Source organism: Corapipo altera, unplaced genomic scaffold (assembly GCF_003945725.1).
Source record: "Corapipo altera isolate COAL_440 unplaced genomic scaffold, ASM394572v1 22b, whole genome shotgun sequence".
NCBI lineage: Eukaryota > Metazoa > Chordata > Aves > Passeriformes > Pipridae > Corapipo > Corapipo altera.
Genome location: NW_020884876.1, coordinates 25,898,593 through 25,910,236, shown reverse-complemented (window position 1 = coordinate 25,910,236; position 11,644 = coordinate 25,898,593). Strand labels below are relative to the sequence as shown.

The 11,644-nt window shown below is 54.1% G+C and overlaps 1 protein-coding gene across 1 annotated transcript; it reads right to left on the bottom strand.

Annotated features, from left to right (window-relative positions):
* Nucleotides 1–1,199: 1,199 nt before the first annotated feature.
* CUNH4orf54 (chromosome unknown C4orf54 homolog) lies at nucleotides 1,200–10,360 on the bottom strand. Its single transcript, XM_027635800.1, has 3 exons — nucleotides 9,784–10,360; nucleotides 5,848–9,749; nucleotides 1,200–1,392 (listed from the first exon to the last, which is right to left on the bottom strand). The coding sequence occupies exons 1-2, from the start codon at nucleotides 10,358–10,360 to the stop codon at nucleotides 5,857–5,859; spliced, it is 4,470 nt and encodes a 1,489-aa protein (XP_027491601.1). The 3' UTR covers nucleotides 1,200–1,392; nucleotides 5,848–5,856.
* Nucleotides 10,361–11,644: the final 1,284 nt, after the last annotated feature.

Here is an 11,644-nt window from a genome sequence, read left to right as displayed (position 1 = left end):
GATCTAGCTGAGTTTTCTGTATCTTGAGAGTTACTCAAGAAAATGAAAATTTGGGGCTTATTTTAAAAATGGAAAACACTGAAACGTCCTTAGCATCAAGAAACCTCAAAAACAGGCACAGGAAAATTCTGCCTGGGGCAAATGCTTACGTATAGACTTTTGGGGTATGCATTTAGACTTTAAAATTACAATCTGTTACCTCAGGGAAGCTTTATGCTAAATAATTTAGGCTTGCTCATACATTTATTTGCTTCCCAAAGTGCTTCACTGAAATGACATTTTGGGCAGACTATTGTAGTTTAGTTTTACTGTCATGATAACAATTGTCTTTTGCTGAGACAAACCAGTTGCCAATAACAAAACAATCTCTTTAAGTAGAGTTCAACATAAATACCACTGCATTTTGAGTAACCTTATTTTATAAATTCTAGCTCAAAAGATAAATATTTTCTTAGCAAGTACAGATAGTGTAATTGTAGGCCTCAGGTAAACCTGTCAAACAACAGCTAAAGAAACAACTGTGTCGTATTGGGGCTGTAACATTAAAAACTTCCTTTCCCAGGGGAATCACTAGGATTATGTTTTTAGCAATGTTGCAAATTAAGGAAGAATGGGCTGCAGTCTTAAAGAAAAATAAATGCTATCCTCTCCTTTAGAATCAGGATTTTAAAATATTACATTCAGTTTCTGGTTTTCCAGCATTTAAACACTGTCATAATTAAGGCAACTTGTGATGTTCAACACAGTACAGAGGAGCAAACAAAAACCAAAACCAATCAAATGTGTTTTCTGACATTTACACAATTTGTTTTGAACCATGCCAAAAAATAAACACTAAAGATAATTTTACCACTACAGCTCTCTCAGTTTGCAATTCCAAGTGAGAAGTACAGAGTACAAAACCCCATTTGATCACAGATTGTCACCAAAACCTATAGGGAAGACCCTCATTACTGCAATGGGAGAGAACTGAGGGCTTTATTTTTTTTTTCTTTTAAAGAGCTGCAGGGCTGCACTGGATCATCACAATGCAATTGAAGGACCTGAATGAATCTGTGCGTCGATCCACACTGAAATACTGCTGCTTTACACCCTGCATTTTATAAACCACTAGCTACCAGCACAGAGGCAATGCTTAAAGCCTGCAGACTGGCTTCAATACAAAAACAACTTTGCACAAAATAATGCAGTAATTTAGCGTTGCTCACATAATTAAATGCAGGCATACTCCAAAACTGAGGGGCACTTAGGAGAAAACAAGAAACTTGCACACTTGGTTCATATGATGAAGCAAAAAAATTGAGAAAACTGTAGAAGCAGTTTTTAGGTTGAATGTTTAAGAGTTACCAACTGTATTTCAAATTAAAGAAGCATAATTCTTCTTCCTTATCCCTGTGAAAAAACCCAAAGAAAAACAGAAAAGCATCATTAATACAAAGTAGATTGTTAGAGAGATGCCACAACTATCTGAACAATCTTTACTATTCTGAAGAAGTGAATAATACCTTATTTGTTTTCAATAATATTCTTGCTACTCATTCCTCATTCTTGGCTACTGCCAAGAATCAGACAATAGCACACAGCTTTTTAAACTGAGCCAGTGATCAGGCACTCTTATTTTTCGAGCAGAACCCATCCTTGCTGCCCAAGGTGTGTAACATGCAGTACCTCACAACTCCCTGGTTCCCCATGGATTGGTACTGAGGAACCCCACGTGCATAGGTAGAAAAAGGGCAATGTGATCTATCCAGGATTTAAATGATCCATCCACTCTGTTTAAGACATGGGCACTTTACTTACCAGCACAGCATCCAGCATGGCATACATAAGCAAAAGGGCAACAACCCACAACCATGTGCTCCAAGATTTGTGGAGTTAAGACTTAAATGCTGGCTCAGGAAATTATACTGTTTGAGAAGCATCATTAAGCCCATCATTAACTTTTACTGGTATCAAGGTTAAGCACTATTTAAACCTTTCCTAAGTAGCTATGGTTTTGAACACCAGCTCATGCTTATTTCCATTCATAGACCAGTTTACTAGATCAAATGTTGAAGTCTTTTTGGTTCTTGGAATATTCCTGTACTTCCCACTGAAATTAGATAAATGCTTTACTGAATGCTCAGCAAAGGCCTCAGCATAAGTAAATCCTATGTATTGCATATTTCACTGTAAGTTGACATCTTGACTTAATAATGTAGAACATACATTCTGCTGAATGGGAAACAACTAAAACAAAGTTTAAAATATCAATTTATGAGCCTTTAAAAATCATTCATATATGCTATCCAAACAAAATTAATTTTTAAAGGCAGGTATAGATTTTCTGATGGTAGTTAGGAAGAAAACACAACTAATAAGTATAATTGCATACATATTCCTGTAACTATAAGGTGGTTATGCACGTTTGAACGGAACAATGAAAAATATCCTTCTAATATTGGTGCTACAATTTACTACAGTTGCTTTCTACTTTGTTACCTCATTTATTTACCTAACACAAGGCAGAAACTCTACAGAGTATAATGTGAGGATAGATACTAAAGTTCAAACTACATTTTCAGTTATTCAGACTGGGAATGGGTAAGGCAGTCTGCACACTACAGGACGGTGCTGTCTAAGTTTGGATGCAAGCAGATTGGCAAGTCTACTTGAACTGAAAATTAGCAAAATTTTTCCCCCAGATGAAGAAAGAAGCAAGTACTATGTTACTAAAGCTCCCCACCTACTGTGAGTGAAGAAGAGGGGGAAGAAAAATGACCTTACAATATCTCTAAGAAACATTCACATATTTTCTAATATTTGCCATATAAAAACTATTTAAGAATAGTTCAGAAATGGCACCTTGGATTTTGCCAGAATACAAATTGATGGGATCCATTTTATCCCATTGATTATGCAGAAAAGAGCACCATATAAAGAAAGAAGTCTTGGAAGTGAAGCAGGTATGCAGAGGACTCAGTGCCAACATGGCCACAGGTATCACACTACCACCAAAGCTACAAGTCACACTGGTCTTCAAAAGGTGACAGAGATCAAGATGGAGCAGTCCTTGACACAGTGGTACAGTTTGTGAATGAAGATGTGAAAATAATAGGGCAAAGAAGGAAAGAAGATATTATGTGCAGTGCAGAAAGGAACACAAGAGTGGAAAGAAAGCATTAATTCTGCTTATTTTGGCTAGTAAAGAAAAGGGACCTGAAAGGACAATAATTTATTCAACCCCCACGCTCACTGATGAAATCTGGCTGGTCTAAGATCTGTTTTAGGATCTGCACAGCATTGTTGCAATCAAAAAAACCTGTTCTGATATGAAAGCATCTAGAATGAAAAAATTATCAACAGTTCACCCTCTGATTCATACAAAATTATACTGCTCTTGTTGTTAGGGTAAAAACATTACCCCAAGCAAACAAATGGTTTTAATTAGGAAGGGAACAACAAAAGAGATAGAGGAAAATAATGGAAAACAAAAGAAAGAGCAGATAATAAATGAGAGAAGAGGAAAAATTATCCACAGGACACGAAAGTTATGTAGGTGAATGAAAATAATGGGAAGAAGGTTACAGATGCAATTCCCCTCTGGCACATACCCTATTTTCCGCTGAGAGTTATATGAATAACCAAAGTCTAGTGCCAAGCTAGATGTGTCTTGCAGCACACAGGTAAAATTATTTGTTTTACTGACTTTCAGAACATGTCAAGGAAAATACCTGTACACCTTATCCGTCATACACCAGCTGGACACCTACCTCAGGAGGTCTGAGACAGCCTGGAGGGGGCATCCCTGTCTGTATTAGACAACATACACCTTGGCATTTTACAAGATTAAAAGAATGGTAAAATCAACTTAAAGTCTTCATATTGCTTAATGACTTTCTGTAATCAGTATGAAAAGTTTTTGCATCACCAGTCTTTTGGGGCAGCTATCACACCTGTGTTGCAATGGTAGAGCTCTGAGGTAACGCAATTAAGCAGAGTATTGATGCAGTTATTAACTTCATCACTGAGAAACAGCAATTTGCCAAGAGCATCACCCACCTCACCAGGTACAGTAGGCAAGCTTGCTACATGACATGGCAGGATAACCCCTGGGAATCGAGGGGTGGGTCACACCGGGAAATATATTGGGTTTCACTTTCAAAGAGTGATACAAGAAAAGCTAGAGGTTTTTGTTTAAATGGGTGCTGTTAGAAATATGGGTGCTATATGCCACACCTTTTCAAAAACATCAAGCCTCTAAACTGAAATCTAACAAATTCCTTCTGCTAGCAGTCTCAATTCAGCCAGTAGACCAAATGGAAAAAAAAAATCAATTACTTTTTGCCATTTTTTCTAGATACTCTATGGAGACTTTACTGACAAGATGAAGTCAAGTAGGACAGTAGAGCTCAAGTTAAATTGGAACTTTGCCTATCCTGAGTGACTCATAAGGGCCAATGAAAACAACTTAACTTATAGCCAGGATAAATGAATGGAACTTTCAAGATAAAATATTTAGAAGCAGAGAAAAAATAAGTGTATAAATCACATCAGTAAGGTTTCATTAAACAAATAATCTACTATGCAGTAGTAGATGATGCAAACTAAAAGAACTGTTAAAACAAAAAAGATAACCCAAGTGCTGGAAGAAACCCTCAAGCATCCAATTGGACAAAGCTCAACATAAACTGGTGACAAATCCAAACCTCTGACTCTCTGTTGCTGCTTTTTCTTTGCCTTTTCCTATACACCAAAAACCAGCTCTGTGAGTCTTTTGTTAAGCCACAGAAGATTTTGGTAGCTCTGCCCAATGCTGCACTTGATAAAGATGAGCCATGCATTCTAATCCAAGAGACAAAAAGTCCTGAAGGCACTTATGTAATATTTCAAGTCTTTTAAAATGAAATGTCATTGTTTCTTGGGTATTTTGTACAAGACATCCTGCAGCATCCTGAGCCCTGGTTTCAATGCATGCTGTATGCTCAGTCTGATGCTCTCCTCCTTGCTCCAGGACAGGTATTCAATCCCCTTGCACATGCATCCCTGAATTTGGAGGCCGGGCCTGGGTTACAGCCTAGGTAACTGGACACTGTTAGCACTGTGGTAGGCCAAGTTCTGAGTAGCTATGCAAAATTCTGCTTAGCAACGGTGCCTGTGGGCTCTTCTGGAGCTCTCCTGCACCACAGGCCCCTGCCAGCAGCTCCATGGCACTGGGAGAGCACACCAGGGTCCACCCTATGCATCCTGCTCCCTCATCCCACTAATGAGAAGGACATGAAATAAGGGTTTGCTTCCATGAGACCCCTCTCCCACTCTTCTTGAGGCTAGGGAGAAACAGGGGCTCAAGGGTAAAACGAGAGGTGCTCACCTCTCCTTGGGAGGAAGAGGCAAGAGGTGAGAAAAAGGGAGGATGTGTTGCCAAGGCAAAGGGACTGTTTCATGGCTTGGAAGATGGTTCCAGAGGAGATGCCCAAACACAGTTCCATCCCCAGGAGCAAAGGGAGGTGCCTCAGTCCCAAGGCTGCAAAAATACAGGCTGTGTGACAAGCAGCTCTGGTGTGCTTCTCCTGAAACTGAAGAAAGACGATATTTACCGCTGCAAGGGATACTGAACTGCACCAGTGGGTGTGTGTAACCTTTGTGTTTCTATCTTATGCCTATATTTTAAGCCCTGGTGAGAGCCCGTCTGTGGACCCTCTCCTCCTTGAGAAGCTGTGGCACAGCTGTCATTTGGAATTAACCAGGTCTGCCCTCAACACTTCACATCCTACCCTCCCTCCTCCTCATTCTAAAGCCAGAACTAATCTCAGGAATCCCCACATGCAAGCATAGTTTTAAACCAAACCTGACAGCCAGCACTCTCACCTGCGCCCTTCACCGGTGCTCTACCACAAAGCGCATGGTGGTGCCGTCGAAGGAGGGCGGCGCGACGATCCTCGGGCCGGTGGCTGGCGCTGTTATGCTGATGACCGGCTTCGCCTCGGCTGCCCCGTGCCGTGGCGGCGGCGGGCCTTTGCTGGTAGCCACGTAGTAGGGACTCTCGGCAAAAGCTGCCTCTGCTGCTGCTGGGCTGCCAGGCTCTGCCGGAGCACTGGCATCGCTGCCCGAGTGGGACAGCGGGCGCTGCAGAGCGCCGGCGGGCAGCACGGTGGCGGTGGGCAAGAGCCCAGGGTAAAGCATGTACGTGGCGCCGTAGGCACCGGCATTGAGGGCCAGGGGCGAGAGGGGCAGCGGGACGGGGGCGACGGCCGGCTGCTGGGGCACCGGCACCTCCACGTACTGCCCGGTCTCGGGGTCGAAGAGGCGCCGCTTGAGGGGCTGCTGCACCGGCGTGTCCACCAGGTAGTACTGCCCGGTGCTCACGTCCAGCAGCACCTTGCGCTGCGTCTGCGGGAAGGGCTCGGCCGCTGCGGCCGCGGCGGGCACGGAGGGCGAGAAGCAGAGCAGCGGCGGGGCGGCGCCGGGCAGCGCGGCGAAGGGCAGCGGCGGGCGGTACAGGGTGGCGGGAGTGCCCTCGGCGGGCGGCGGGGCGGCGGTGGGGGGCTCCTCGGCGGCCGGGGGTCCGGGCGGGGGTCTGGGGCTGCCGGGGGGCTTGGCGGTGCCGAAGGGCTGCAGGCTGCACAGCGTCGCCGCCGCCGCCGCCGCTGACACCGGGCTGGGGCGGACGCCGCCGCCCGCCCCTGACACCGGCACCGGGGAGGGCGGGGAGCCGGGCTCGGCGGGCGCCTTCAGCGGCAGGGCCAGGTAGTTCCCGCAGTCCGGGCCGCGCTCCGCATCGCCGGCGCCCCCGCTCCCGGGCAGGCGGGGCGAGCGCGGCGGTGCCTGGCTTGCCGCGGAGGGGGGCTTGCCTGGCCCGGGGGCTCCCGCTCCTCCGGCTCCGCGGAGGGTGAGGAGGGCGCGGGGAGGGGCAGGGGGCTCGGTGCGGGGGGGCGGGGGGCCGCGCTGCCGCTGCCGGGCTAGGCTCTCGAAGGCGGCCGCCTTGGCCGAGACCTTATCGGCCGTGTTGTTGGAGGGCCGGCGGGGCAGCCGCTCGCTGCCTGGCCCCTTGCTCGACGGCTCCTCCGCCTTATCCGCCGGCGGCGGCGGGGGGGGAGCGGCAGCGGCGGCGGCGGGCCGGGACCCGGCGCCCCGCTCCTGGCTGGCGATAAGGGAGAGGACGTGGCTGTCGGTGATGGGCAGAGGGTCGCTTTTGCGCTTCCACTCGCGCTTGTTGAAGCTGTACAGCTCCTCCATGCTCCTCACCGCCGCCGTCAGCTTCTCCAGCGCGTTTTGCACGGGCGCCGCCTTGCTCTCCTCCCGCGGGTCCTCCTCCGACCCCCGGCCCCTATCGGCGGGCGGCGGCGGGGGCTGGTGCCGCCAGGGCGCGGAGGATTTAGAGACGATCTTCAGCACGGCCGGCTGGCGAGCATCGCTCTTGTTGGGGGCGATGGTGGCCACCGGCAGCCTGCCCGAGGTGCGGTGCACCAGGACGGTGCCTTCCGGGGGACAGGCCGGCGCCTTGCTCGCCGCCTTGGCCCCCGCCTCAGTGGGCTTGGTGCCAGTGTGGCCGACCGCCTGGCAGGTGATGACCACGGGGGAGAGGGACCGGGGGACACCGGCGATGACCAGCTGCTGCCGGGACTTCTGCTCAGGGCCGCCTTGCTCGGAGGCGCCGCTGCCCTTGTCGCTGCTGTTATCCCCCGAGTCAGCGCTGTAGGAGCTTTTGATGAGCTTCCGCACGTCCCGCACCTGGTGGAGGATCCCCTGGGCTCTGTACTTGCTGTCCCTCACGTCGCGCACCAGGAACTGCGGCACCTTGTCGTGGCCGTCGCCGGCCTTGAGCGGCTTGATGTGCTGCCCCCTGCCCTCCTCCAGCGGCCGGCCTGCAATCTGCGGCGTCAGCAGCTGGGCGATGCTGAAGGCGGCGTCCCGGGGCTGCTGCACGCTGCCCAGGCTGATCTTGATCTCGGGTGGTTTGGGCTTGGCGGCGGGGGACGAGGTGGTGGTGGCAGTGGGAGAAGTGGTGGCGGCGGCGGGCGAAGAGGTGGCGGTGGCGGCGGCGGAGCACTTGGTTGCCCGCTTGCCGGGCTCTTTCTCCCGGGGGGTGTGCTGAATTGCGGGGACGAACAGACGGGACATCTTGGTGGACTTGCCGGCGGAGATCTCGCCCAAGTCGGCTCGCCAGTCCTGCTTGTGCGGGAGTTTCAGCTTGCCGACGGGCGCCCTCTCCTCCTTCCTTTCTGCCTCCCGCTCCTTCCAGGACCGGAATGCGCTGTTCTGGCTGCGGAGGAAGGTGGCCTTGATGGTCTCCGAGGCGCTGCGCTTCACCTCGCACAGCTCATCCGACAGTGCCCGATCCAGGCTGCGGTTCCCCTCGCGGGGCGTTGATGCCTTGGAGGCCGGCGATCGGCCACCGCCACCCTCGCCCACATCCTCCGCCGCCGCCGCGGTGCAGTCCGAGCCGCCCTCAGAGTGTCGGGAGCTCTGCCGCTGCACGCCAACCTCCCGCTGCCGCTCCCGGCCGGCGCCACCGGCGGGGTCCGGCTCCCGGCCGGCGCCCGGCCCGGTGTAGGAGGTGTCGGTGATCTCGCCCCGCTCCATCTTGAACTCGTGCTCCAGCTGCATCTTCTTGGAGATGACGTTTTTGAGGAGGCTGGAGGCGAACTTGGACTTCTTGCTGGATCCCTTCCCGCCGCTCTCTGCCGCTGGCGGCTCCCCGGCCTCGGCGGCATCGCCGAGGTCCAGCAGGGTCACCACCCGGGAGCCCGCCCGCAGCCGCCGCGGCGACTCGACGTGGGCGATCTCCCCGTCGAGCTTGCTGACCACGAACTCGAGGGCTTTGGTCTGCGAACGGCCGGAGCGCAGCAAGCTGGGCTCGGCTCTCGGTCCCAGACTGCCACACTTGAGGTCCAGGTAGGTGGACCAGCGGTTGATGCCCAGGGCATTGTCGGGCAGGGAGGCAGAGGAGGCACGGGAACCGGGGCGCAGGGTGTCGAAATAGGGGTACGCCAGGCTGCGGAAAGCCCTGGCCGTAAGGTTTCGCACCTCTTTGTCGGCATCGTCCAGCTCGCTGACGGCGCTGGAGGCGCCACTCGAGTGCTCCCCTGCCCTGGCGGCCCCGCACCGGGTCTGCAGCCGCGCGGGGACCGCGATGAACTTTTTCGTGTGGTCGCGGACCGCGTCCTGTTTTAAACTCGCATTGCGGTCGGGAGCCGCGGCGACACGGAGGCTCATGTCGCCTTCATGCTTGGCAGCGTAAACAGTGTTTTGCTTTCCACGCACGTTGCTAGACTCATTTATAGCCCGGGAAGCGGCTTTGATTGATAGGAGAAGCTGGGCGGCCGGGCTCCCTCCGGGGCGGCCGGACTGCTTGGACCGGCTTTCCCCCGAGCTGGCGCGCTTGTCCCCACCGGGGGTGTCGTGTTCGGAGGTAAGGCTGACGATCTCGGTGCTGCTGGTGTTGTCGATGCTGTCCGTCTGGTTGTTGGGGTCGCTGGTGGTCGTGCTGAGGTAGCAGCTATTCTCCTCCTCCTCCGTCAGCGTGTCCCCCGGGGTCTCGTCGCTCCCGAAGGAGGCGTAGTCCACGAAGGAGTAAATCACGTTGTTGTCCTCGAAGTCCCAGCGGGCGGCCAGCCCCGCGTCGAAGTCCATGTCGTGGTCCACCTCGCTCAGTTGGATCTCCTGCGTGCTGATATAGTGCGCCTCGTCGCGGCCGCCACCGGGGGGGGGTGCCCGGGGGAGGTCCGGGGGGGGTCGCCTTGCGCCCCGCGACCTCGTCCTCCTCCTCGCTTTCGTATCCGAAGGAGGAAGAGGAGGTTTTGCCCTCCGTTGACACCGGGTCGCCCATTGCGGGAAAGCCGTCCGCCTTAGTCACCGGCGAAGGGCAGGAGGAGGAGGAGGACTCCGGGCAGCCCCCCAGCTCCGGCGGCCCGCCGCTCCCTGACGCTCCCCCGGAGCCGGAGCCGGAGCCGGGGCCGGGGCCGGGGCCGGGGCCGGTGTCAGCTCCGCATCCCGCCGCCGCCTCCGCCGGGGAAGGCGGTCGATCCTGCCCACTGTCCGAGGATGCTGGCCCCGTCGCCTCCCCCGGGGATCCACCTTTCGCCGAGCCGCCATCCTCAGTGCCGCCGGCTCCGCTGTCCGGTGCGGGACCGGCCGCTCGCTCCACGCCGCCGGCCGGGGCCAGCTCGGGGCTCTGGTGGCTGTCCTCCGGCCCCCGCGGCGAGCCGCGGATCTCCACATACGCCGTCTCCTCCTCCTCCTCGATGGCCGACTCCGGGCTGGGCTTCGGGCTCGGCTTTGGGCTTGAGCTTGGGCTCGGGCTCGGGCTCGGAGCCCGTCCCGCCGCCGCGACCTCAGGGCCCGCTCGGGGGCTGGCGGGCTGCTGGCCGGGCGCGTCCATGCCGGGGCCGTCGGGGCGCGGCAGTGGCCCGAGGGGGCGGGCAGGCACGTGCCGGCGGGGACGGGGGGGCAGCGGGCCGCCCACCCCCTGGCCTCCCCTCCCCTTTCCTCCCCTCCTCCGCTCAGCGCGTCGGCTCCCGGGCCGGGCGGACATCGCCGCCGGGGGGCGGAGGGGTCGGGCCGGGCCGGCCGGGCTCGGCTCCCCCCGCAGCTCCGAGGGACAGGGGTGGGCCTCTTGGTCACCGCAGGAGGGTGGCCCTGCGGATCCCGGGACGGGCCCAGGTCGCTCCCGGTTTTTCGAGATGGGCTTCACTTGCTCGGCCCCAGGCGCCGACTATACATAGAGCCAGCGTCGTTAGGATGGGTGAACAAAATCTTATTTTAAACGTCTGTGTTTGCCGGAATCAAGGCGCCCGGACACCCTTTGGAAGGGAAGAGCTGCCCGTGCCTCCAAAGATGCTGCCGCTGCCCGGCTCCCCCGGGAGCCGGCGGTACCCGCTGGAAGAGACAGCTCCCAGGACACCGGCTTGCAGCAGGCTCGTCTACAGCAAGTGCGCCCTCGTCCCACACGCAGCAGTGACTAAACAGCTTTCATCTTCCTTTAACTACCCCCCTGCACCCTGTGTCCCCACTCCCAGGAGGTGTGTTTCAGAGGGACACCCCACGGATGCCGGGCTGGCCCTTCACCTTCACAGTAGTTCAGAGAGCCATCGGTCAGGGGACCCAAGCTGCCTTTTTCCAAGAAATTCAGGTTTAGACATAACCAGCACTAAAGACCTATTAATAGCAATTTCTGTGGCATGCCTGACCTTTCGTGGCTGAGAGCTTTACTGAGCAGTCCCCAAGATGACACACCAAAAATCACTCCAGCACCATGGAAGGAAAAGGCAAACTGTTGCTTGTTTCTCACCGAGGAGAAATGGAGGAAAGCAAGCAACTGAGGAGCAGCCCTCAGGTATACAATGAAGATAATGTCCTAAATTTACAGCTTAAAAAACGACTAAGCACGTGAATGCTTGGGTGAGCAAGTTGTCATTTTGCTAGTAACATTGAACTGAGTTAAGGGAGGGTCGTGGAAATCCCTAAAGCAAGTACCAGGATCCATGACCCTATTGCTGCATGCACTGGCGTGGTGTACAGCTCTGCCAGGGATGCCACAGGGATACAGGGACCAAGAGGCAAAGCAGATGCCATCCCAGACCTTTTCCTGGAACTGTCTATGTTGAAACAAGTGTTTCCCAGTGCTTCCAGCTCCTCATTCTACCCCATAACCAGGGTGCTCTGC

Coding starts and splice junctions, on each gene's coding strand:
- CUNH4orf54 (XM_027635800.1), bottom strand. CDS start 10,360: ATGGACGCGCCCGGCCAGCAGCCCGCCAGCCCCCGAGCGGGCCCTGAG. Junction 9,750..9,783: donor CGACCCGGTGTCAACGGAGG/GCAAAACCTCCT, acceptor CGGATACGAAAG/CGAGGAGGAGGACGAGGTCG.